General features: G+C 50.8%; 1 protein-coding gene across 1 annotated transcript; it reads right to left on the bottom strand.

Annotated features, from left to right (window-relative positions):
• Window positions 1-481: 481 nt before the first annotated feature.
• CRIP3 (cysteine rich protein 3) lies at window positions 482-27,388 on the bottom strand. Its single transcript, XM_083175344.1, has 9 exons — window positions 27,231-27,388; window positions 22,214-22,308; window positions 14,458-14,515; window positions 11,886-12,014; window positions 11,732-11,803; window positions 11,569-11,663; window positions 8,924-8,981; window positions 5,184-5,277; window positions 482-960 (listed from the first exon to the last, which is right to left on the bottom strand). The coding sequence occupies exons 1-8, from the start codon at window positions 27,271-27,273 to the stop codon at window positions 5,201-5,203; spliced, it is 627 nt and encodes a 208-aa protein (XP_083031470.1). The 5' UTR covers window positions 27,274-27,388; the 3' UTR covers window positions 482-960; window positions 5,184-5,200.
• Window positions 27,389-27,738: the final 350 nt, after the last annotated feature.

Consider the following 27,738-nt stretch of genomic DNA (forward strand, 5'->3'; position numbering starts at 1 on the left):
TTCTATAGAGTATTTTTGGGGGAATGTTTAAGTGTACGAAGAAAAAAATGTATAGATGACCAAAGGGATCGGACCAGTAGCAACTTTACTTAAGCAAATCAGCTCACGTGCGAGGCCGGGTTGCTAAGATGGTAAATAGGCACTTATTCAGATGGCTTTGCTCAGATGCGTGCACGGGCCAAAGCGAATTCGGTCACTCGGCATGCGATCAGATGTTTTATGGAAACATCAATTCGCATGCCTGTGGTAACCTCCCGCATCATTCGATGTTCGCGGACCATTGAATGATGTGGAAAGCGCTCGTCCATGCACCAGTGGTTTAGACCACTCATACATACGAGCGAAGAAAAGCAGGGATATGGGCGGGCAGCCGACATCTGGCGAAGCGACCTGAATAAGGGCCATAGTGTATGGCACAACACGCTTCACTAAGCCGCTAGAATTCTTAGTACAGTACTTAGAAGAAGAAAAGGATCCGTCCGATACTTGAGCAATTTTATTCTAAATCCATTTTTACAATACAGCACAGATGACTCTTACAAGTAACAGAACACGAGGAAGAGATCAGGGATTTCCTAGTAACTCTGTAAGGGATTCACCGATGCAGGACGCCAGATATTAACTGATGAATTGGGAAACCCCAAATCAGAGAGAGGATTCCACTGTGGGGACACCTGGAATACTAGGCGGTGAGAGTGGGATACTATACAGGTAACAGTCTACGAGCCATCGACAGAGTGCGGCACAGGATGACGTCTCCATTTAATGGTGCAGAACGCTTATTCCTCGCAGAAAGAGGGGCTACAAGTGCTGTGTAATACTATCAGAACATCCATGTAACGTCTGGAAGATACTTCATATATATATATATATATAGCATAGAACAAAGCTCCAGAGTGCGATGCATTCCCAGCCGGAGAGAGTTCAATAAGGTACGTACACAGCGACACTCCCGACAGTCTGCAAGAAACAGGAGGACAGCGCCTCAGTGTTATAACATAGCAGTTCTGCACAATAGAACACCATGCACATATATACTATGATATATAAGATACATGAATGTGTAATAGGAAAAGAATCTAAATGAATGGTGAGCACACGTCTACACAGCAGAATAATGTTACAGAGAATATTATAACCCCTACATAACAGTGTTAATGACTAGTTAAGTCTGACGCGTTGTGGTCTTGTGCCAAAATTACATTTTAAAGATGCTTAAATTACACCATTAAAGAGAATACTATTGGGAGGACACTTGATCAGGCCTGGCCCATGCTGTGGCTTTCCCACTATAGTGAAACGACACATCCCAGCATGCCTTGACCAAAAAAATAATTGTAGTAGAATGCATCATATACTTTAATAATGAAATCGTAGTGCACACAGATATGGTCTATTTAAAGAGCCCTTATTTGAGAATGTCACTTTTCACAGAGCCCATATGACACTTACACAATGAAGTACAGTACAAGCAACATTTGTGGAGATGAAACGCGTCGGTATATTTAAGATGTTCTCAGCTTGACTGCCGAAGGAACTTCACTGAATATCTTTTCTTCTAAAATCATGTATGTAATAATATGGGCCAGCGCTACCATCCACATACCGGATACAGTCGTATGTGATATGACCGGATCCAAGAAGGCTTTACCTAAGCATTTGTATCCTATGCCGCCAAGCCGTTTGATGCGTCCCCAGGGCTGGTAATTAGAAACAGCCCCCAGACAGTAATGTGGCGGTCTCTTACCACCAGCATTACTCCCAGAATGCCAGTGGCCGCACTATACCATATAGTGGGGGCCCAATGACATATCGGCGGGGGCTCTCCCACTGGGATATATCACCACTAGGGGGTGGGAGGTGATCATCCCAGAAGGGATTTTGTTCTTACTGGGAGGGCTTTTTCCATGGAGTCGGAGGAAGCTTATACAGACACAAGGGAAGGGTGCAAAACACCATGTAGGTATGGATTTAAAAATATAGATTTAAATATATTTTTGGGGAAAAAGTTGTGGTTAAATGTGTGTCCTAGGATTAACAGATTCCTTCATCACAAAGCTTAACACTATATCCCATGCTTTTTGTTAATGTACACCCAAAGATCTTGCACTTGGTAATGGTTTGTACCTTCTGAGGAGTATTATTGGGAGGACTCCCTGAGTGATGTCATATTAAAGGCTTTGATACAATTCCCTTGTTTCCCAATATTCCTTGGGCGAAAGATGGGAGGCAGCTACGAGGGAGGGAGGGAGGGAGGGAGGGATGGAGGGAGGCGGCAGCTACGAGGGAGGGAGGGAGGGATGGAGGGAGGCGGCAGCTACAAGGGAGGGAGGGAGGGATGGAGGGAGGCGGCAGCTACGAGGGAGGGAGGGAGGGATGGAGGGAGGCGGCAGCTACGAGGGAGGGAGGGAGGGAGGGATGGAGGGAGGGAGGGATGGAGGGAGGCGGCAGCTACGAGGGAGGGAGGGAGGGATGGAGGGAGGCGGCAGCTACGAGGGAGGGAGGGAGGGATGGAGGGAGGCGGCAGCTACGAGGGAGGGAGGGATGGAGGGAGGCGGCAGCTACGAGGGAGGGAGGGATGGAGGGAGGCGGCAGCTACGAGGGAGGGAGGGAGGCGGCAGCTACGAGGGAGGGAGGGAGGAAGGGATGGAGGGAGGCGGCAGCTACGAGGGAGGGAGGGAGGGATGGAGGGAGGCGGCAGCTACGAGGGAGGGAGGGAGGGATGGAGGGAGGCGGCAGCTACGAGGGAGGGAGGGAGGGATGGAGGGAGGCGGCAGCTACGAGGGAGGGAGGGAGGGATGGAGGGAGGCGGCAGCTACGAGGGAGGGATGGAGGGAGGCGGCAGCTACGAGGGAGGGAGGGATGGAGGGAGGCAGGCAACTATGAGGGAGGGAGGCAGGCAGGCAGCTATGAGGGAGGGAGGCAGGCAGGCAGCTATGAGGGAGGGAGGCAGGCAGGCAGCTATGAGGGAGGGAGGCAGGCAGGCAGCTATGAGGGAGGGAGGCAGGCAGGCAGCTATGAGGGAGGGAGGGAGGCAGGCAGCTATGAGGGAGGGAGGCAGGCAGCTATGAGGGAGGGAGGCAGGCAGCTATGAGGGAGGGAGGCAGGCAGCTATGAGGGAGGGAGGGAGGCAGGGAGCTAAGAGGGAGGGAGGGAGGGAGGCAGGGAGCTAAGAGGGAGGGAGGCAGGCAGCTAAGAGGGAGGGAGGCAGGCAGCTAAGAGGGAGGGAGGGAGGCAGGCAGCTAAGAGGGAGGGAGGGAGGCAGGCAGCTAAGAGGGAGGGAGGGAGGCAGGCAGCTAAGAGGGAGGGAGGGAGGGAGGCAGGCAGCTAAGAGGGAGGGAGGGAGGGAGGGAGGCAGGCAGCTAAGAGGGAGGGAGGGAGGGAGGGAGGCAGGCAGCTATGAGGGAGGGAGGCAGGCAGGCAGGCAGCTATGAGGGAGGGAGGCAGGCAGGCAGCTATGAGGGAGGGAGGCAGGCAGGCAGCTATGAGGGAGGGAGGCAGGCAGGCAGCTATGAGGGAGGGAGGGAGGCAGGCAGCTATGAGGGAGGGAGGGAGGCAGGCAGCTATGAGGGAGGGAGGCAGCTATGAGGGAGGGAGGCAGGCAGCTATGAGGGAGGGAGGCAGGCAGCTATGAGGGAGGGAGGCAGGCAGCTATGAGGGAGGGAGGCAGCTAAGAGGGAGGGAGGGAGGCAGGGAGCTAAGAGGGAGGGAGGGAGGCAGGGAGCTAAGAGGGAGGGAGGGAGGGAGCTAAGAGGGAGGGAGGGAGGCAGGGAGCTAAGAGGGAGGCAGGCAGCTAAGAGGGAGGGAGGGAGGCAGGCAGCTAAGAGGGAGGGAGGGAGGCAGGCAGCTAAGAGGGAGGGAGGGAGGCAGGCAGCTATGAGGGAGGGAGGGAGGGAGGGAGGCAGGCAGCTATGAGGGAGGGAGGCAGGCAGCCAGCTATGAGGGAGGGAGGCAGGCAGCCAGCTATGAGGGAGGGAGGCAGGCAGCCAGCTATGAGGGAGGGAGGCAGGCAGCTATGAGGGAGGGAGGGAGGCAGGCAGCTATGAGGGAGGGAGGCAGGCAGGCAGGCAGCTATGAGGGAGGGAGGCAGGCAGGCAGGCAGCTATGAGGGAGCGAGGCAGGCAGGCAGGCAGCTATGAGGGAGGGAGGCAGGCAGGCAGCTATGAGGGAGGGAGGCAGGCAGGCAGCTATGAGGGAGGGAGGCAGGCAGGCAGCTATGAGGGAGGGAGGCAGGCAGCTATGAGGGAGGGAGGCAGGCAGCTATGAGGGAGGGAGGCAGGCAGGCAGCTATGAGGGAGGGAGGCAGGCAGGCAGCTATGAGGGAGGGAGGCAGGCAGGCAGCTATGAGGGAGGGAGGCAGGCAGGCAGCTATGAGGGAGGGAGGCAGGCAGGCAGCTATGAGGGAGGGAGGCAGGCAGGCAGCTAAGAGGGAGGGAGGCAGGCAGGCAGCTAAGAGGGAGGGAGGGAGGCAGGCAGCTAAGAGGGAGGGAGGGAGGGAGGCAGGCAGCTAAGAGGGAGGGAGGGAGGGAGGGAGGCAGGCAGCTAAGAGGGAGGGAGGGAGGCAGGCAGCTAAGAGGGAGGGAGGGAGGCAGGCAGCTAAGAGGGAGGGAGGGAGGCAGCTAAGAGGGAGGGAGGGAGGCAGCTAAGAGGGAGGGAGGGAGGCAGCTAAGAGGGAGGGAGGGAGGCAGCTAAGAGGGAGGGAGGCAGGCAGCTATGAGGGAGGGAGGCAGGCAGGCAGCTATGAGGGAGGGAGGCAGGCAGCTATGAGGGAGGGAGGCAGGCAGCTATGAGGGAGGCAGGCAGCTAAGAGGGAGGGAGGCAGCTAAGAGGGAGGGAGGGAGGCAGGCAGCTAAGAGGGAGGGAGGCAGGCAGCTAAGAGGGAGGGAGGGAGGGAGGGAGGGAGGGAGGCAGGCAGCTAAGAGGGAGGGAGGGAGGCAGGCAGCTAAGAGGGAGGGAGGGAGGCAGGCAGCTAAGAGGGAGGGAGGGAGGCAGGCAGGCAGGCAGCTATGAGGGAGGGAGGCAGGCAGGAAGCTATGAGGGAGGGAGGCAGGCAGGCAGCTATGAGGGAGGGAGGGAGGCAGGCAGGCAGCTATGAGGGAGGGAGGCAGGCAGGCAGCTATGGGGGAGGGAGGCAGGCAGGCAGCTATGGGGGAGGGAGAGGCAGATTGATAAACACTACTTACCGTAAGTGACGTCAAAGTTACATCTCATCCAGTGATTCTGTTTTTTCGGGACAAGGCTCATAGAGGTAGCACCCCACATCTCCAATGTTCACCCCTACAAGAGGAGGTAATGTTAGACAATAACTCATCCGGCCTCTTCCCCACTACTCCCTGCAATAGCCTGATGTTACGTTCTATGGTCCATTATTCCTTGTATGGATACAATATACAGAAAATGATCCCACGTCTATCTAGACCAAAGGTTCTCAAGGGCATGTTTTCTGGATGTCTTTAATAGTGTAGGAGTGAGTTCATCTATTTTAATAGAAATCCACAAAACATGACCTGGTCAACTGGGCCTTATTTGTGCATTATCTATTGTACCTGGCACCCCCAATGTTTCCCCCTTTTGTTCTTTCTGCACCATATTTTTTTGTGAAAATTTTTCAATAAAAAGCAATGTAAAAAAACAAAACATGATCTATCTGTGAGGCTTGAGAACGGCTGATGTAGGAGTGTGTACCGAGTCCCTCACTCACTTATACGCCGCAATAGGCAAGTGCATGGAAAAGACATCACACATTTATGGAATGCGACAAAAAAATAATAATAATAATAATAATAATAATAATCCACAAGACTAAAAATGATCTGATGAAGCCCATTAAATAACCATGTAACAGCTCATATTTAACCCCGGAGGGCGCTGACACAAGACTGAACAACTACTTCAGACTGGAAAAGGGACTGCAATTATGGATTACACCGATGCATCATAGAGCCCATGCATTACTTCCCCCGTACAGAGATAGAGAGGCAGTACTCGCACGCCTACAGTAATGGCTGAAGACACCGCACAATTCACCACTTTATGGATGGGCATAAGCCCATTCTGTGCTTCTCTCATGGCTATAGACATGGGATAGCCAAATCGGTCCTCAAGATCTACCAACAGTTCACGTGTCAGGCCACCTGTGGATCTATGGTAGGAATGAATGCAGCAAGTTTGAAATGTGACAGTTAGTAATGACTGCACCTGTGCACCAGCTGGGTGGTCTGGGGAATGTGACAGTCAGTAATGACTACACCTGTGCACCAGCTAGGTGGTCTGGGAAATGTGACAGTTAGTAATGACTACAGCTGTGCACCAGCTAGGTGGTCTGGGAAATGTGACAGTTAGTAATGACTACAGCTGTGCACCAGCTAGGTGGTCTGGGAAATGTGACAGTTAGGAATGACTACAGCTGTGCACCAGCTAGGTGGTCTGGGGAATGTTACACTCAATCATGACTACAGCTGTGCACCAGCAAGGTGGTCTGGGAAATGTGACAGTTAGTAATGACTGCAGCTGTGCACCAGCTGGGTGGCCTGGGGAATGTGACAGTTAGTAATGACTACACCTGAGGGTACTCTTTACCTAGAACGGCGCCCGCGATTAGAATCGCGGGCGTCGGGGGTAAAAAATCGCGGTCATCGCGGGCATCGCGGGTACATGAAAATCGTGTACCCGCGATCACCGCGATTTTCCCATAGGGAACAATGTTAAAAAGCCTGATTGACCGCGATTTTACTTTAAAATGCCTCAATGCCCGCGATTTTCACATAGGAATCAATGTTAAATGGGCTACAGAGCCCAAATAGGCACAATTAACCCTTAAATGTCACCCCAATTTTTGTACGCCACCCCACGATCCACGCCAACCCGAAGTGTGGCGAGCGCAGCGAGCCCGCGAGGGGCGGCGGTACGCGTCCTCCGACCTTTTCATGCCCTACTATCCACGTCGGCGTGGAGTTGAGAATAGAATAGTGTGGCGAGCGCAGCGAGCCACCGAGCCCGAAGCGCGGCGAGCGCAGCGAGCCCCGCGAGGGGACGCGGATACCATCACAGTTATACGCGTCCCCTCGCGGGCTTCACAGGTATCCGTGGCGAAAAGCGGACACCTGTGAAGCCCGCGAGGGGACGCGTTTACCTGTGAAGGTATCCGCGTCCCCTCGCGGGGCTCGCTGCGCTCGCCACGCTTCGGGCTAGGTGGCTCGCTACGCTCGCCACACTATTCTATTCTCTAATCCACGCCGACGTGGATAGTAGGGCATGAAAAGGTCGGAGGACGCGTACCACCGCCCCTCGCGGGCTCGCTGCGCTCGCCACGCTTCGGGTTGGCGTGGATCGTGGGGTGGCGTACAAAAATTGGGGGGACATTTAAGGGTTAATTCTGCCTATTTGGCCTCTGTAGCCCATTTAACATTGATTCCTATGTGAAAATCGCGGGCATTGAGGCATTGAATGCAAAATCGCGGTCAATCAGGCTTTTTAACATTGTTCCCTATGGGAAAATCGCGGTGATCGCGGGCATCGCGTCGCGGCCGTTTATGTACTGCCCGCGATGTCGCGATCACCGCGATGGGCGCCGTTCTAGGTAAAGAGTACCCACCTGAGCACCAGAATGGTGGCCTTTGAAATGTGACAGTTAGTAAAAACGACAGCTGTACACCAGCTAGGGCAGGGCTGGGCAATTGCGGCCCTCCAGATGTTGAGGAACTACACATCCCAGTATGCCTTGCATCAGTTTCAGCATGGCCACATAGCAAAACCAGCAAAGCATCCTGGGATGTGTAGTTCCTCAACATTTGGAGGGCCGCAATTGCCCAGCCCTGAGCTAGGGGATCTGGGAAATGTGACAGTTAGTAATGACTACAGCTGTGCACCAGCTAGGTGGTCTGGGAAATGTGACAGTTAGTAATGACTGCAGCTGTGCACCAGCTGGATGGCCTGGGGAATGTGACAGTTAGTAATGACTACACCTGAGCACCAGAATGGTGGCCTTTGAAATGTGACAGTTAGTAAAAACGACGGCTGTACACCAGCTAGGAGATCTGGGAAATGTGACAGTTAGTAATGACTACAGCTGTGCACCAGCTAGGTGGCCTGGGAAATGTGACAGTAATGACTGCAGCTGTGCACCAGCTGGGTGGCCTGGGGAATGCGACAATTAGTAATGACTACACCTGAGCACCAGAATGGTGGCCTTTGAAATGTGACAGTAAGTAAAAACGACAGCTGTACACCAGCTAGGGGATCTGGGAAATGTGACAGTTAGTAATGACTGCAGCTGTGCACCAGCTGGGTGGCCTGGGGAATGTGACAGTTAGTAATGACTACACCTGAGCACCAGAATGGTGGCCTTTGTAATGTGACAGTAAGTAAAAACGACAGCTGTACACCAGCTAGGGGATCTAGGAAATGTGACAGTTAGTAATGACTGCAGCTGTGCACCAGCTGGGTGGCCTAGGGAATGTGACAGTTAGTAATGAGTACACCTGAGCACCAGAATGGTGGCCTTTGTAATGTGACTAAGTAAAAACGACAGCTGTACACCAGCTAGGGGGATCTAGGAAATGTGACAGTTAGTAATGACTGCAGCTGTGCACCAGCTGGGTGGCCTGGGGAATGCGACAGTTAGTAATGACTACACCTGAGCACCAGAATGGTGGCCTTTGTAATGTGACTAAGTAAAAATGACAGCTGTACACCAGCTAGGGGATCTGGGAAATGTGACAGTTAGTAATGACTGCACCTGTGCACCATCTAGGTGGCCTGGAAAACCTGGACAGTTGGTAGATATCGAGGACAGGTTTGGCCACCCCTGCTATATAGACCATTGTCCTGGAGTGTCAGATCCTGACCGGTGACACTTTGAGGGATGGGGAGACTCTCCTTTATACAAGTACCAGGCACAAGATACACACTGAACATGACTAACCTTTTGGCCCAAAGAGATGTCCATAGCAGGGTACATGGCAGTATGGCAGCCCATCATGCTGGAAGGAGAAATCAATATCAATATAAAGCCATTCACCTCCACATACAAATCTCAGCAGCTTAAGGGCCCCATACATCAGCAATTAATTGTGACAATTTTCAGATATGGAGATGATTGCCACAATTAATTTTAGATGTGTGGGCTCCCCCTTTTGGCAATCCCAATCACAATCGCCAATCGATTGCTTAATCAGGTTTTTAAACATGTTTAATAATCTGGTATTATCTGCAGATCTTTTTTAGATGTGTGGGCATTCCCAATTAGTTTTCTTCATCTATTTACATTATGAACAGCTGAAATGACAATCGATTGGGGCAATTTCCAGATATGAAGATGCAATCTTTAGATGGAAAAATCTGCCGATCACTGAAATAAATCTGTAATGTGTGGGCAAAGTCGGATAGATCTGAAAATCCATTTATCTGGCCAAAATATCCCAATATCTGAAAATCCATAAATTGTGATTGCTGATGTATGGGGCCCATTACAGTTGGGGCCAAAAATATTGCACCCCTGCATTTTCATCTGCAAATGACTCCCAATGCCCTTAAACAAAAATATGAAAGGAACAATAGTATTTGGTCTCCATTTATTCTGTTAATGACAAAACCTCAAAATATCTGGGTACTTGTTTCCTAGCACGGCGCCCGTCTCGTTGATTGTATGCCTTAAGTTTAAGGTACTTAAGGCATACAATCAACGCGATGGACCTGATTTTCTGTCAATCACCAGCTAATTTGCCCATTGAATATGGTTGTAAAGTATGCTTAATGCCCCCCCATTGTTAACGCCACCCCACTATTGACATAAACCCGAAGCGTGGCGAGCGCAGCGAGCCCGCGAGGGGCAGCGGTACGCGTCCTCCGACCTTTTCATACCCCCACTATCCACGTTGGCGTGGAGTTGATGTTATAAAGTGTGGCGAGCGCAGCGAGCCACCGAGCCTGAAGTGTGGGGACGCGTATACCTGTGAAGTTATGCGCGTCCGCTCACTACGCTTCCGGCTCGGTGGCTCACTGCGCTCGCCACACTTTATAAAATCAACTCCACGCCGATGTGGATAGTGGGGGTATGAAAAGGTCGGAGGACGCGTACCACTGCGCTCGCCACGCTTCGGGTTGGCGTCAATAGTGGGGTGGCGTTAACAATGGGGGGGGCATTTCAAACATGAGGGGGGTTTCCTATTAAAATGGGGGGTTTTGGGACATTTTACATTAAAATCAATATAAAATCTGGTCTCAGGGACCATTTTACATTGATTCCAATGTAAAAATCGGGTCGATCACGTCGCATGTGATTTGGTTGGCATGCGATGCGCGATTTTTCCGACCCGATCAATACAATCAAAATCGCGGGCGCCGTGCTAGGAAACAAGTACCAATATCTGCAATCCGCGGCTTCCTAAAGCCACCTGCACCGCTCTATCGGCCGATTGATCGCTCTTCCTGCGCAAACTGCTCCCGATGTCCCACACTTGGAGGGGCCGTTATCTGATCTCGATACAGGGTTTCTATAGGAGATAGCTCAGCACGCTTTGCTGCCACTTCAGTACTGTCCCTCATCTTATCACCATGGTGCTTTTCCAAGAGTGTTTGGGTAGCAGCTATAGATTAAAAATGGTCACAAAGAAAGTGGCGTTATTTATATATAAAAAAACAAAAAAAACAAAGGCGCTGATAGCCAACAGACGAACCAGATACAAAAGGTGACACTATGGGGCCGATTCTGGGTCGATCTGAATTCGGCCCAGTGTCCGATGGTGCGGGGTTTCCGCATTTGCGAATAAGCACAAGCGGCTTTGATGAGTGTCACTGCTGCAACTACTAATATAACCAGAACGTTCTGGACACCTACAGAACCTATCGCGCTGGATCCCTTTTCTTGTGGTCTTGCTCTTGACCAGGGAATAAGGGAATATCCATATGTGATGTGGTCCAAGGATCTCAGATTACATTTTTTAATGTCAGGTACGGACATTTTCGGCGTGATTCCAGGAGTTTGCTGAAGTTGTGGGGTGTTGGCTGAACTCAGATAATTTTTTGTAAGCGGTAATCATTTACACGGCAAAACCACACCGTCGAAAAGTTTGTAGCTTTTTTTTTTTTGTCGTTTAGATTTTTATTTTGAAGCTTCTTGCCATGCGGTTTTGTGTAGTTTTCCAAGGTGTATGAGGAAAGATGTTCTGAACACACATGGAATCTTTTTGATTAGCTCTGCCTCAAGGTGTGTACAAACGACACAAGATTTTTTTTCACACTATACCGTCTTGAAGTATATAATAATTAATGATGCGCGCTCCCAAAGGTCATTGAAACCCACCCCCCACCATCTATAAATCCAGCATGCTCCTGGATAGGAATACGGTCATTAAGGTTGACATGCATTGGGTGAGTAGCTAGACTCCAAGCAGAAAAAAAACCTCAGACTGATACCAGAGTACAATAGACAATGGTAGCTTGTATACAAAGTGTAACCATAAACAGAATGTCAAACAACTAGTAGTTCTTAAAGTTCCGATTGGTTAATGGTCATATATTATGCAAATCTGTGCCCCACCCACCAGTGTGGCCTGCCTTGCCTCTTACCTCTGCATGACTGCCTGAACTCAGCGTCTTGTTACAGCGCTGGCATCGGAGGCACGGGCGGTGCCAGTTCCTGCCCAGGGACATCACCTTTTCAGCTGCAAGACCAAGCAAATGTCAGACTCTAGCAGCAGCCCCTCAGTCTTACTCAATGTAACCCACTTACCAAAGAAAACGGCTTTGCCGCAGCCGGGACAGAGGGCCGTCTCTCCCGCAAATGTTCTCGTGGGGGTGACCACTACAACAAAGGCAACAGTAATGAGATATCACCCAATAATTCCATCTTTTACCAGATAAGTTATCCTGTTCAGCATACTGACCTCTAGTGACCGCCTTAGGGGAACGATTAATGGGACGGACTGTAGTGGTGGAGAAAGGAGGTATCTCTCTCTCTGGGGCTCGAGGTGTAGTATCATAAATATAAGACCCAACGCCACCGATGTTCACCCCTACAACGGACAACAGAGAACGGGTAAGGAATCTGCAGTAAAGGTTCCATCTCACCAATGGTCATTAATAGTGTAGTGTTCATTCCAGCAACCTGCACATTTCAAAATCCATTCATCTTTCCTGCGTGGAGTGGCACTCTGTGCTCTGATGGATCTAGCACACGCTGCTCTGTAGCCCAGCACTAATATACAGGCCACAGTGTTAGATGCACCACAGCAGAGAGTGACACCCCTTGGGGCAGAACTCATACAGCGGGAGGATGTACAGGATCTATTTTGGAGGTTGGATATTTTGTGAAATCAACGCCTGCGTCTTTTTGACATTGGTGCTGTAGAGACTTGGGTCGGACACTGAAATGACCAGATCCATGGAAAGCCTAAACATGTCTGCGTGGTAGTGCACACTGTGGTTACACCCACAACTAGTTATCATGAAAGTGCTAGATCATTGCACAAACAGTTAATAGGTGTTCACTGCAGACATACAACTTAACTTGTGTATGTAATACTAACTATGGTTACAGAACTTCGGAGATAGCCGACATCAGTTTACACTACAACATACAGGTCTATGTCACACTGCTCAGATATGGAGATAATGAATATATTATATATTACAATATTTTGGGTGTAAACATAACACAGTCAGTGTGCGGAACCTCTCTCTCCGGAGCTCAGGGAGGGCCAGAGTGCGGAACCTCTCTCTCCGGAGCTCAGGGAGGGCCAGAGTGCGGAACCTCTCTCTCCGGAGCTCAGGGAGGGCCAGAGTGCGGAACCTCTCTCTCCGGAGCTCAGGGAGGGCCAGAGTGCGGAACCTCTCTCTCCGGAGCTCAGGGAGGGCCAGAGTGCGGAACCTCTCTCTCTCCAGAGCTCAGGGAGGGCCAGAGTGCGGAACCTCTCTCTCTCCAGAGCTCAGGGAGGGCCAGAGTGCGGAACCTCTCTCTCCAGAGCTCAGGGAGGGCCAGAGTGCGGAACCTCTCGGAAATGCATGCATGGTTAGAATATTTAACTGCCCTCTGCAGAGCAAGGATGGTCCGTGGGCCTGATTCTGGTTTCATCGGTTCGCACGGAACCAGCTGTGATCTTTGCAGCTGAGTCAACCAGAATCATGGCCCCAAGTGCGGAACTGCTCTGGGCAGCATAAGGACGATCAGAAAGCGTAACGCTGAATATAAGGGTGTCCGGATGATAGGCAGTCAATTTCTTGACCCCCATATGGTCAAAGAACATTAGGTCGATGAGGTCATTGGGTAGGACAGGTAAAAAGGTCTTTAAACCCCCCAAAAAAATTCCACGCTACCATCCACTTGGATAGAGATTGGGAATAGTAACAGCATGGCGCACAAACCTGTACACCCAACGGGATATGTGTGTATATTTTTTCTCTCTCTGTCCTTTTTGTCCGGTCGAACACAGACCCTGCTGACCATTTATATGCTGCCCTAACTACCCTGTTATCCATATCCACCGTACTACATGTTCAGACAATGCAAGGATGCCTTTCTTACAGGTAGTGAGACCCCCAGTTCTATTACATTAGGGGACAGGGGTGGTTGATTCTGCGAGGTGACAGGCAGCTGTCTGCACCAGGACTTCAGTTCTCCGTTCCACGGATATATAGCAGGTTGGACGTATTGCAATGTAACTGACATCCATCATGAGTGCCGGCAGGCACAGGAGATAAGCAATGCATTCCTTCCATCTGACAATAGTGTCATCCGGCATTGCCAGAATATTATACACAAGGGTGTAAGCTGAAGGTCAAGAGGCCCCTTCTCAGATGATAGAAGAACAATGTAGAGTCTATATACCAGTTCGGCGATACCACACATCGAGCTGTCTTCATACACTGGAACGTGCCGCAGTCCTGTAGACAACAGCAGCCACCAATGTGGGAAAATATTACTGACGGACATTAGATAAATACAGCAGCAGACACAAGGGCTTGGCAATCAGAAATCACATGGCTGGTACCCAAGATAATGATTCCCTGTATAGTCCCCATCTCACGTCCATCTGCTTAATCACCACTGAACACGTTAGAACAGTTTTGGTTGTTTAACGACTTAAGCCACCTAACGAATGAACCATTGAGCTTTATTTCACAGGCAGATTTCAGCGTCATTAAAGAGCTTTTGGTGCATCTATAAGCTACACCCCGGGTGTGTCTCAGTCTCCTGACACAATGCAGCTTGTCGTCAGACATTGGGGGCGAGGATACCAATAACTATCACATGTGAGGAACAGATCAAAGAGACCACCTCTGTAACTGGAATCTATATTGACCTGCTGGCAGATACACGTCAGGGGTAGTAAAAGCTCTCCCGCACAGTCTGCCCCTGTGTTCACACCTAAGTGATCCTCAATAGTTTGACGTACAAACCTAATGTTAGTAGGAGGCTGCAATGGGCATGTGTAGAATTAGAATATTTAGGGATCCTACCTTTTGGACCAAAGAGGACCGCGTAGCAGGGTTTGTGGCAGTAAGGCCGTCCATCGTGCTAGAGAAAAGAGAAAGCGGTTATTACAGCATAATCTCATGCACATCTTCACAGTGACATAGGAGAAGGGAGTCACCCATCACAATGAAGGGATATGAGCTAGCTCAGCGGTTCTTAAACTGAGGGTCCCGACCTTCTCAGCATGGGGTCGCGACTCCACGTTGCTGACCATCAGGCCGATGACTTTTCTAATCTCAGTCTGTTATTTTAGACTCCTCCCATTACTCTGTGCCTCCACAATGCTGCCATGTATGTGCTGTCTGCTGACTACACGTGATGAGTTATGGTATATTAGACTCCTCCCATCACTCTGTGCCTCCACAATGCTGCCATGTATGTGCTGTCTGCTGACTACATATGTGATGAGTTATGGTATATTAGACTCCTCCCATCACTCTGTGCCTCCACAATGCTGCCATGTATGTGCTGTCTGCTGACTACACGTGTGATGTGATGGGTTATGGTATATCCGACTCCTCCCATCACTCTGTGCCTCCACAATGCTGCCATGTATGTGCTGTCTGCTGACTACACGTGTGATGTGATGGGTTATGGTATATCAGACTCCTCCCATCACTCTGTGCCTCCACAATGCTGCCATGTATGTGCTGTCTGCTGACTACACATGTGATGTGATGGGTTATGGTATATCCGACTCCTCCCATCACTGTGCCTCCACAATGCTGCCATGTATGTGCTGTCTGCTGACTACACGTGTGATGTGATGGGTTATGGTATATCAGACTCCTCCCATCACTCTGTGCCCCCACAATGCTGCCATGTATGTGCTGTCTGCTGACTACACGTGTGATGTGATGGGTTATGGTATATCAGACTCCTCCCATCACTCTGTGCCTCCACAATGCTGCCATGTATGTGCTGTCTGCTGACTACACATGTGATGGGCTATGGTATATCAGACTCCTCCCATCACTCTGTGCCCCCACAATGCTGCCATGTATGTGCTGTCTGCTGACTACACGTGTGATGTGATGGGTTATGATATATTAGACTCCTCCCATCACTCTGTGCCCCCACAATGCTGCCATGTATGTGCTGTCTGCTGACTACATATGTGATGGGTTATGGTATATTAGACACCTCCCATCACTCTGTGCCCCCACAATGCTGCCATGTATGTGCTGTCTGCTGACTACACGTGTGATGTGATGGGTTATGGTATATCAGACTCCTCCCATCACTCTGTGCCCCCACAATGCTGCCATGTATGTGCTGTCTACACGTGTGATGTGATGGGTTATGGTATATTAGACTCCTCCCATCACTGTGCCTCCACAATGCTGCCATGTATGTGCTGTCTGCTGACTACACGTGTGATGTGATGGGTTATGGTATATTAGACTCCTCCCATTACTCTGTGCCTCCACAATGCTGCCATGTATGTGCTGTCTGCTGACTACACGTGATGAGTTATGGTATATTAGACTCCTCCCATCACTCTGTGCCTCCACAATGCTGCCATGTATGTGCTGTCTGCTGACTACACGTGTGATGTGATGGGTTATGGTATATCCGACTCCTCCCATCACTGTGCCTCCACAATGCTGCCATGTATGTGCTGTCTGCTGACTACACATGTGATGTGATGGGTTATGGTATATCCGACTCCTCCCATCACTGTGCCTCCACAATGCTGCCATGTATGTGCTGTCTGCTGACTACACGTGTGATGTGATGGGTTATGGTATATCAGACTCCTCCCATCACTGTGCCTCCACAATGCTGCCATGTATGTGCTGTCTGCTGACTACACATGTGATGTGATGGGTTATGGTATATCCGACTCCTCCCATCACTGTGCCTCCACAATGCTGCCATGTATGTGCTGTCTGCTGACTATACATGTGATGGGCTATGGTATATCAGACTCCTCCCATCACTCTGTGCCCCCACAATGCTGCCATGTATGTGCTGTCTGCTGACTACACGTGTGATGTGATGGGTTATGATATATTAGACTCCTCCCATCACTCTGTGCCCCCACAATGCTGCCATGTATGTGCTGTCTGCTGACTACACGTGTGATGTGATGGGTTATGATATATTAGACTCCTCCCATCACTCTGTGCCCCCACAATGCTGCCATGTATGTGCTGTCTGCTGACTACATATGTTATGGGTTATGGTATATTAGACTCCTCCCATCACTTTGTGCCCCCACAATGCTGCCATGTATGTGCTGTCTGCTGACTACAAATGTGATGTGATGAGGTATGGTATATCAGACTCCTCCCATCACTCTGTGCCTCCACAATGCTGCCATGTATGTGCTGTCTGCTGACTACACGTGTGATGTGATGGGTTATGGTATATCAGACTCCTCCCATCACTCTGTGCCCCCACAATGCTGCCATGTATGTGCTGTCTACACGTGTGATGTGATGGGTTATGGTACATTAGACTCCTCCCATCACTCTGTGCCTCCACAATGCTGCCATGTATGTGCTGCTGACTAAACATGTGATGTGATGGGTTATGGTATATCAGACTCCTCCCGTCACTCTGTGCCTCCACAATGCTGCCATGTATGTGCTATCTGCTGACTACACATGTGGTGTGATGGGTTATGGTACATTAGACTCCTCCCGTCACTCTGTGCCTCCACAATGCTGCCATGTATGTGCTGTCTGCTGACTACACAGGAGATGTGATGGGTTATGGTATATCAGACTCCTCCCATCACTCTGTGCCTCCACAATGCTGCCATGTATGTGCTGTCTGCTGACTACACGTGTGATGTGATGGGTTATGGTATATCAGACTCCTCCCATCACTCTGTGCCCCCACAATGCTGCCATGTATGTGCTGTCTGCTGATTACACGTGTGATGTGATGGGTTATGGTATATCAGACTCCTCCCGTCACTCTGTGCCCCCACAATGCTGCCATGTATGTGCTGTCTGCTGGCTAGCTAAAATAACAGGCAAGAGCTGATTGGCTGGCTGTTTATCACTCTTCATTTTATCACTTTTAAAGCTCGATACATCTGGCCCTTAGACTCCTCTCATCACTCTGAGCAAGACAGCATTGAATAGGCGCCAGCCGCTATTTCCCCCGTCATAAATAGCAGCGGGGATTGAATACCCCTTAACATCAATTGTCCTAAATTGAGTAATGATTGACTTATAATAACTTACATTTTCCCCTCTCTTGTAAACAAATATCTCATCCCCACTGCCAGCAATAAACCCTGGTGTTCAGCCGGGGCGGCTACAGAGAATATTACTTAGTCAATCGCAGCACTGCGTAGATCACTTCTATCCCATGTTGTGCAATGTTTATCTAGCTTGTAGTCCACGTTCTGCAATGTTTCATAGTGTAACTTTCTTGTTTTGCTTACACTGTACTTTGTACTTGTCCCCATGCACTCTGTAAGGCGCCGAGGTACAGACCGCTCGTTGTGTTATATAAAGGATGAGAACAGTAGTAATATTGCAAACAGTGGAAAGAAAGTTTTATTGTAAATATGAAACCAGGAGAAGCAACTGGCAGACACCAGAGAGTAATACACAGAAAGATGCTACTGATTATAACTGGGCCGTACACCAGAGATGTATTAAGCCCGGTGAAGTGATAACGCACCAGCCAATCAGCTGCATTTGAGAAAGCACAGTTAGAAGTTGATTGGCTGATGAGTTATCAATCCACTTTCTCGCTTCACCATGCTTCATACATCTGACCCAGAGAGCATGCGCCGGGCCGTACAGCACAGTGACCCAAGTTAAAGGCAAGCACTGGTCAGGATAGCAGAAAGGCACAAACAAGCCCAGGACTATACAACACAGGGACACAAATTATTGAGCGAGTGTTATGCCCCATACACACGGGGCAATTCTAGCCAGAATCGCCGTGCGTACGGGGCGACTGTCGTCTGCGGCGCAATCCCGCAACCAGCCCTGCAATGGTCACAGCGGCTCTTCGACCCCACCCCTGGAGAGTGCCTCGTTTCCATCAGTGACCATCGCTTGTCGCTAAAGGAAACGGGACACTCAGCGATTTATCGCTCAGCGACCGGTTGCCCCGTGTGTGTACGGAGATTTAGACAGTGGAATAGGGAAGAGTTTTCCTGGACAGAAAGTTGTTTGCATTAGTGAATAGCATGAGGGTTAACAGTAAAGTCAATGTAATTCTGTTTATACAGCAAGTTCATGTAACTGCTGCAGAGCGTGGGACAGACTGAATTAATGATCCCATCTATTCGGGACATTCCACACGTTACTGGTGTAAGGGCCCCCACAGAGGCCCACGCTTCATCAAACATCAACAATAATATTACCAGCTCCCACTGCAGCACAACAACCCCACATTTCCCCTGCTCATCCATTCCAAGCCGCAGAAAATTAGGTCAGTGTCAGGCTCGGTTTGCCAAGACCCAGCAAGAGCGCTGAGGGGTTTTTCTATTAGGTAAACTTATACCAACAAGGATTCCCAATGTCTGTTTCCACGTGAAGCCTTTGGAAAAAGGGGTCCAGCCACCAAGAACATCATACTGACATTATGTCTGTTCACCCCCACAATCACCACAAGGGATCCGCGGAACCGAATTACAGAGTGCATAAACGAATAAGCAAAGGAGTGACTTCAGCCCTATTTCTAATCAATCTGACAAGATTGCTTAGAGATGAAGCACGGATTACTCCGTATGTACACCCTATAGCGAGCTTAGATTGCAGTGTTTTCCCTAGAAGTATAGGTAAAACTGCTCCTTACAGATCACTCAGCACACATTGCATATCGCCCATAGCAACCGTTCAGACTACTCCTTATTTATTTGGCACCTTCTAGAAGAGAATAGACAGAATCTGGTTGCTACAGGCAACGCCCCTATCTTCAATAAAACTCCCATCTTAGTAAATTTAATTTACCCTTTACAGTTGAATACAATAGAGGACAAGTACAGGGTACATAACCGAAGCGTCATCAGCAGATGGCACGGACATACATATCAGGGTGGCGGAATACTGCAGGATTTTGTACCATCGAAAATGGTTTAAGTAAGAGAAGGAAAAGCATAAGAGGGAAGAGGGCCCTGCTCGTGAGAGTTTATATGGTCAGATTATTGTGAATGCCCATACACTGATCGATATCGGGAGATTGCGGCCGAAGGTTGCGTTTGTGGTCAAGATTTGTTCGCGTTATTGTCAAAAACGATTTTTCATACACTTTACAAGAAATTAGGCCAATGACCAGATTACTGGCAAGTCGGCCTGAACTAGTATAGTGCGAGTATGTAGGAAATATAGGTGCCGATTCAGTCCTGTTCGTAGAGGCCCAAATTAGGCCCCGGCGGATGGTGGGAGTGTGTGCATGCGCGTAGTTGCTGACGCGCAAACCCCACCAGAGCGATCGCGTTCAGTGAGTGTCACTTGCCAGGGCTTTAGCGAAGTGAGTGACAGGCAGGGGGTGGTCGCAAGGCCCGTCCCAGTGTTTTATTGGTGCACCCATGGAAACCCAAGCAAACGTACGGGGTGGACGGATGACGTTCCATGATGCCAGTGCCCACCCCGAATTCATCCACATGAAAAGAAAGTCCAGGCTTACTTTTCATATCGAATGATTTTTCCTCTGTGCGGCCGCACGCGAGCACATGTGTACGAGTGCACACCCGCTCGCATTTTAGCGCAGGGATTCGGGCGACATGCTTTTGGCGGAACAGCAAACAAACACAGCCTAGCATGCAGATCTGAATTCCCCCACATAGAGCGTAAACTCCAAAGACGTGATCGGTTTGTAACATCATTATTTAAAAACTAGGTTCCCACATATAATAATTGCTGGCCTCCCCCTGATCCAATCCTCCTCCCACAGTCACTTAAACATGAACATTCTCCTGCATTCCAGCTGCCGGAGGAGCGCTCTGGGTTATTTTTAAAGTTCTCTTCCTGAGATGTCAGATTGACCAAATGCCAACCTCAGGAATTTCCTCCATCTCACAGCAGACCCCTGTGTTCATACACACAGGCCGTCTCCTTCCAGGGATAATGTACAGATTCATAGCAATATATACACTGTGCAGACTGATACAGTCACACAATTTATAATTACAGTTACAGGAAGCCGCCGATGTAAGACGACCCGGTGTATATTTTATATGGCAGACAGTCGAGTGCTGCCAGTATTCCTGTTATTTATCATGCATTATCCTGCAATGTAGGACTTTGTTACGAGTCTGACTGTGGTGTACACAGCCAGCAGGACATCATTGTGTGGAAACAATAAGCACGAAGTCCACGTGTTCATTTACTGTTTCATCCGGGAATTTGCCGGCTAATTGCACAAAGAGTAACGGAATGCGAGAAACACTAATTGTACGTTTCTACTAATGTTACATTACCAGAAGCCGGCCTGGCAGAGTGTGGGAACCAGGTGACATGACGGGATCACATGCGTTTATCAGTGGGAGAGGCTGCCTGCTGGCAGAGTCTGTCAATAACACGCTACACTGAGGACTTCTGGGATGGTTTGTGACTCCATGACAATGGACGAGAGGTCTTACGTAAAATAAGACTCTAGGGCAGGCATGTCCAAAGTATGGCCCTCCAGCTGTTGTGAAACTACAGGTCCCAGCATGCCTTGCTACAGTTTTGCTGTTAGGGAATGCTAACACTATGGCAAGGCATGCTGGGATGTGTAGTTTCACAACAGCTGGAGGGCCGTAGTTTGGACATGTCTGCTCTAGTCTTTGCTTCATCACCGAAGAACTACTGTATCAGTAGAAAATGGGGCCTGGCAGAAATAGGCAAATCCATACACAGCACAATCGCCATCTAATGATGTATGTGCGCAGTCTCCGAGTAGCCGTGGAATTACTGGTCAGCCGCAATAATACAGGCTGATAGGGGCCGCCAGAGGACCTCCCTGAAAACAGCTGTTCACGCCTGGATTTTTTCTTTAAACTCCCATTAAAGGCACAGGTGCCACCCCCAGAGTGTAGTTGGAGGGACCAATCAATGAAGTCGGCATTGTGAGAGCTGAATACCGGACTGGGCAAGGACAGCATGAACCATGCAAAGAGAAAGGATCATTATCCCAGTGTCCAAATTAGGCGGTGTTCCTGTCACTCGGGACAGCTGACGATAAACTGACTGATAACACAGGACTGTCACATATGACAGCACCTCTATTACACAGCGACACAGATACGTGCCATGGTAAAGTGGCACGAGGCTGTGCTGAGTGGGGAACACTGCTTCCCACGTTTTACAGCCTGTGTGCATGCATCTCCCTAATCTCATCCTGTCTGTACATATCCCCGTCTTTATGGGACAATATTGTTGTCCCGTCTGTCTCGAGACTTCAGAGCTTGCACAGGTCTGAACACGACTGACGCTCTCCTGAGAGATTCACTTTGATTCCAAACAATCTCAGCACCTCTGTGCACTTATAAGGTGTGGGAAGACGACACATTGGCGTCGCCTTCTCCAGACAGCCACAATACCCAAAACTAAGTAGAAGGACGTCCTCATACCCTCACTAGAATAATGCAACGCTGCTGGGTAATGAGAGGGTTCCTAGAAGACAGTATGTACAGTACAGGTAAATGGTTGAGGGAGAAAGGTGTTGGACCAGGTAAGGAGGATACAGACACCGTGATGGGAGTCTGGGACCCTCAGCTAATCTGGCACTGATCTGATATCAGCAAGCAGGTCAGTGCCTCTCACCTGATGCGGGTCTTACCTCAGCATGGCCGCCAGCAGACAGGATCTTGTTGCAGAGTTCACATTTCAGGCAGAAACGGTGCCAGTTTTTGCCCAATGAGCTCACTTTCTCCGCTGTGTGAAAACAGAGACACAGAACATACTGAATTATTTCTCTCTCGGTTCTCTCTCGTGTTTTATTTATATAATGTAAACTGATGTCCGCTGATTACATACAGTAATGGCAAAACACAATGACTCTCTTACAGGTCCGCAAAGAGCGATCCAAGATGGCTGCCTGCTTCATTGTGGGAAATACACCCAGGAAGGTCTGCAGTGCATGTGTCCCGAGAGTGAGGGGATGCCGGGACTGTCTGTATTACATGTGTCCCGAGAGTGGGGGGAGACACCGGGAACTAGGGTGGCCAATCCCGGGATCTGGCCTCAAAAAGTACGGCATTTCAATCCCGGGATTGGAGTATCCAATCCCGGGATTTCGGGATTAGACTGCGCATGTGCAGTCTAATGCCGGGCAGCGTCTGAGAACTCGCTCAGACGCTGCCCGGCTCCCGAATCCTGAGTGCGGCCTGCGTAGCGTGACCATAGAGGTCACGCTGCGCAGCCTTCTCCTGTGCCCGTCCCCTTCCAGTCTCCTCCGCACGCCTGCCCGCCTGCCTCCTTTCCGGCCTGCCCTGCCTCTTTGTTCCGGCCTGCCCTGCCTGCTAAGAAGGAGGTGCACAAGCCTGGAGGCACTGTCCACCTCCGAACCCACTCCCGGCCGGCCACCCGCTAATGTAAGTAAATGTGCGTATCGGCCGGTGTGGGGGTGGGTATGCTGTGCTGCATATGTGTGGAGCAGAACTGTATTAGGGATGCCAATCCCGGGATTGAGCATTTTTCAATCCCGGGATTGAAAAAATGCCCCGGGATTGGCATCCCTACTGCATGCGTCCCGAGAGTGAGGGGACGCCGGGACTGTCTGTATTACACGTGTCCCGAGAGTGAGGGGACGCCGGGACTGTCTGTATTACACGTGTCCCGAGAGTGAGGGGACGCCGGGACTGTCTGTATTACACGTGTCCCGAGAGTGAGGGGACGCCGGGACTGTCTGTATTACACGTGTCCCGAGAGTGAGGGGACGCCGGGACTGTCTGTATTACACGTGTCCCGAGAGTGAGGGGACGCCGGGACTGTCTGTATTACACGTGTCCCGAGAGTGAGGGGACGCCGGGACTGTCTGTATTACACGTGTCCCGAGAGTGAGGGGACGCCGGGACTGTCTGTATTACACGTGTCCCGAGAGTGAGGGGACGCCGGGACTGTCTGTATTACACGTGTCCCGAGAGTGAGGGGACGCCGGGACTGTCTGTATTACACGTGTCCCGAGAGTGAGGGGACGCCGGGACTGTCTGTATTACACGTGTGCCGAGAGTGAGGGGACGCCGGGACTGTCTGTATTACACGTGTGCCGAGAGTGAGGGGACGCCGGGACTGTCTGTATTACACGTGTGCCGAGAGTGAGGGGACGCCGGGACTGTCTGTATTACACGTGTGCTGAGAGTGAGGGGACGCCGGGACTGTCTGTATTACACGTGTGCTGAGAGTGAGGGGACGCCGGGACTGTGTATTACACGTGTGCTGAGAGTGAGGGGACGCCGGGACTGTGTATTACACGTGTGCTGAGAGTGAGGGGACGCCGGGACTGTCTGTATTACACGTGTCCTGAGAGTGAGGGGACGCCGGGACTGTCTGCATTACACGTGTGCTGAGAGTGAGGGGACGCCGGGACTGTCTGTATTACACGTGTCCTGAGAGTGAGGGGACACCGGGACTGTGTATTACACGTGTGCTGAGAGTGAGGGGACGCCGGGACTGTCTGTATTACACGTGTCCTGAGAGTGAGGGGACGCCGGGACTGTCTGTATATCACACGTGTCCTGAGTGAGGGGACACCGGGACTGTGTATTACACGTGTGCTGAGAGTGAGGGGACGCCGGGACTGTCTGTATTACACGTGTCCTGAGAGTGAGGGGACGCCGGGACTGTCTGTATTACACGTGTCCTGAGAGTGAGGGGATGCCGGGACTGTCTGTATTACACGTGAATAGAGAGAAAGAAAAGAATGTCCTTATATGACGGTGCACCTAAGAGAAAATATTAATATAAAATATAACCTTTATTGGATATGTTCTAAAAGGCTGCGAACAATTTAAAAAACATATAACAACATTGATGGGGTGGGGTAACGTGTATTAAAACAAAGGTGGCAGGCAGACTGTTGCTTTATTATTGTTGGTAATCAGTGGTAATAATAAAGCAACAGTCTGCCTGCCACCTTTGTTTTAATACACGTTACCCCACCCCATCAATGTTGTTATAGGTTTTTTAAATTGTTCGCAGCCTTTTAGAACATATCCAATAAAGGTTATATTTTATATTAATATTTTCTCTTAGGTGCACCGTCATATAAGGACATTCTTTTCTTTCTCTCTATTTGCCTTCATTATATGTCCTATGGTAGCACACCCCTGATCCTGTGTATGCGATATTGACCATACAAGAGAAATTTATAGGGGTTCACCCAGCATCATACAGTCTTGTGCGATTGACAATCCCCCCCCCCCCCGTTTTTCTGTATTACACGTGTCCTGAGAGTGAGGGGACGCCGGGACTGTCTGTATTACACGTGTCCTGAGAGTGAGTGGACGCCGGGACTGTCTGTATTACACGTGTCCTGAGAGTGAGGGGACGCCGGGACTGTCTGTATTACACGTGTCCTGAGAGTGAGGGGACGCCGGGACTGTCTGTATTACACGTGTCCTGAGAGTGAGGGGACGCCGGGACTGTCTGTATTACACGTGTCCTGAGAGTGAGGGGACGCCGGGACTGTCTGTATTACACGTGTGCTGAGAGTGAGGGGACGCCGGGACTGTCTGTATTACACGTGTGCTGAGAGTGAGGGGACGCCGGGACTGTCTGTATTACACGTGTGCTGAGAGTGAGGGGACGCCGGGACTGTCTGTATTACACGTGTGCTGAGAGTGAGGGGACGCCGGGACTGTCTGTATTACACGTGTCCTGAGAGTGAGGGGACGCCGGGACTGTCTGTATTACACGTGTCCTGAGAGTGAGGGGACGCCGGGACTGGCTTTATTACCTGTGTCCTGAGAGTGAGGGGACGCCGGGACTGTCTGTATTACACGTGTCCTGAGAGTGAGTGGACGCCGGGACTGTCTGTATTACACGTGTCCTGAGAGTGAGTGGACGCCGGGACTGTCTGTATTACACGTGTCCTGAGAGTGAGGGGACGCCGGGACTGTCTGTATTACACGTGTCCTGAGAGTGAGGGGACGCCGGGACTGTCTGTATTACACGTGTCCTGAGAGTGAGGGGACGCCGGGACTGTCTGTATTACACGTGTCCTGAGAGTGAGGGGACGCCGGGACTGTCTGTATTACACGTGTCCTGAGAGTGAGGGGACGCCGGGACTGTCTGTATTACACGTGTCCTGAGAGCGAGGGGACGCCGGGACTGTCTGTATTACACGTGTCCTGAGAGCGAGGGGACGCCGGGACTGTCTGTATTACACGTGTCCTGAGAGCGAGGGGACGCCGGGACTGTCTGTATTACACGTGTCCTGAGAGCGAGGGGACGCCGGGACTGTCTGTATTACACGTGTCCTGAGAGCGAGGGGACGCCGGGACTGTCTGTATTACACGTGTCCTGAGAGTGAGGGGACGCCGGGACTGTCTGTATTACACGTGTCCTGAGAGTGAGGGGACGCCGGGACTGTCTGTATTACACGTGTCCTGAGAGTGAGGGGACGCCGGGACTGTCTGTATTACACGTGTCCTGAGAGTGAGGGGACGCCGGGACTGTCTGTATTACACATGTCCTGAGAGTGAGGGGACGCCGGGACTGTCTGTATTACACGTGTGCTGAGAGTGAGGGGACGCCGGGACTGTCTGTATTACACGTGTCCTGAGAGTGAGGGGACGCCGGGACTGTCTGTATTTTTTTCTTTTATCCGACTTGTTCATACTGTATGATTCACATGGACAACAACTGGGAACTGTTAAGGGTGCCAAGCGAAGTGCGATGCTGTTTGTTTGCCATGCAAGGGTACATTAATTGGGGGTCCATGTCAACCATTTCCATGTCAACCTCTTGCATGTCTATCTTTTTCATGTGTCAATTAGGTCCCTAGTGTAAGGTGGGGTGGAATACTTTCATGTGATAGTTATATATTGAGGGGTAATAGAACAGGTATTAAAAGGGGGTGTAATAAGAGGGTACTCATTATGATTCAATAATGTAGTATAGGTACTCATCAGGGTGTAATAAATGTGTATATTCGTGCAATTATATGTGAGCATGGGGAGGGGTTAGCTCAAAGACATACTGGGGTAAAATGATGGGGTATACTGATGGGGGGCATCAGAAATGCTGGGGTTAAATATTTTGTGGGACGCAGCGAAATAGCATTGTGTAATGGTGTGTATATGGGGGGGGGGGGGGTGTTCAGGGACATAGGCAGTAAGGTTGGCGGGGGAGCTCAGGGACATAGCAGGGTGCACTGATGTGGGAGACTAAGGGATTAAGAGGGTCACAATGATTTAGAGGGGTGCAGGGACATAGCAAGGTGCAATGTTGTGGGGGGGGGCTGTCATAGAAGGTTATAATGATGTGGGAGGCTTGGGGGGACAGTAAGGATGATGGGGGCTCAGGGGCAGGGTGGGGTGTAAGGATGTGGGGGCCCCAGAGAAACAGCATCTTTGGTGGGGGGCTCAGGAACAGAGCAGGGTAGCAGGGTATAATGATTGGGGGGGTGTCAGGGACACAGCAGGGTGGAATGATTTTTTTATTTTATTTTGGGGGGGGGGGGGGCAGGGACACAGCTGGGTGGAATGGGGGGGGGGGGGGTCAGGGACACAACAGGGTGCAATGATATAGGGGGGGGGGGGTAATCAGGAACATTGCGGGTGTAATAATGAGTGCGGTTGGGGTGGTCTCCGGGACATGATAGTGGAGGGGGCGGCATGCCACATGTCACTCACCGAAGTAGACAGCAGTGTGACAACGGGGACACACGGAGCTCATATCGGCGCCTGCCCCGGGACAGAAGCCGCTGTCCGCACGAGTCCCGCTCAGCGCTGAGTGTTGATGAGGAGTCTGCAGATAGTTACAGACACTGAGACAGGACCAGCAGCAGCAGCAGCCTCCTGTAACCCCGCCCGGGACACGCCCCCGTCACTCTCCCGCCCGGGACACGCCCCCGTCACTCTCCCGCCCATTCCCCGCACACACGCCGGCTGGCTCCTGTCCGACTCCTGAGTCCTGGGCTGGCTCAGGGGGTATACAGTGCAGTGTACAGACACCCTATAATACACTATATACAGCATACCTCTCCCCACCATCAATTCAACATGAGCCGGCATCACAGGAGGGGCACAGTGCTCTGTTCTTTGAATTCCCTCTAAATTTATGATTGACGTCTTTAAACAGGTTAATTGGTAAGAAAGGAGTCTCACCACAGGTGCTGGCAATCATACATCAGGAGGGAAG

Source organism: Crinia signifera, chromosome 3, assembly GCF_055691185.1.
Source record: "Crinia signifera chromosome 3, ASM5569118v1, whole genome shotgun sequence".
In the NCBI taxonomy this organism is placed as follows: Eukaryota; Metazoa; Chordata; class Amphibia; order Anura; family Myobatrachidae; genus Crinia; species Crinia signifera.

Bases quoted from the DNA above. Each gene is read 5' to 3' on its own strand.
- CRIP3 (XM_083175344.1), bottom strand. From the start codon at position 27,273: ATGAGCTCCGTGTGTCCCCGTTGTCACACTGCTGTCTACTTCG. The intron at 22,309-27,230 runs GTGAGTGACATG...GTTTTCACACAG, and splicing joins TCACACTGCTGTCTACTTCG to CGGAGAAAGTGAGCTCATTG. The intron at 5,278-8,923 runs GTTAGTCATGTT...CTCCTCTTGTAG, and splicing joins ACATCTCTTTGGGCCAAAAG to GGGTGAACATTGGAGATGTG.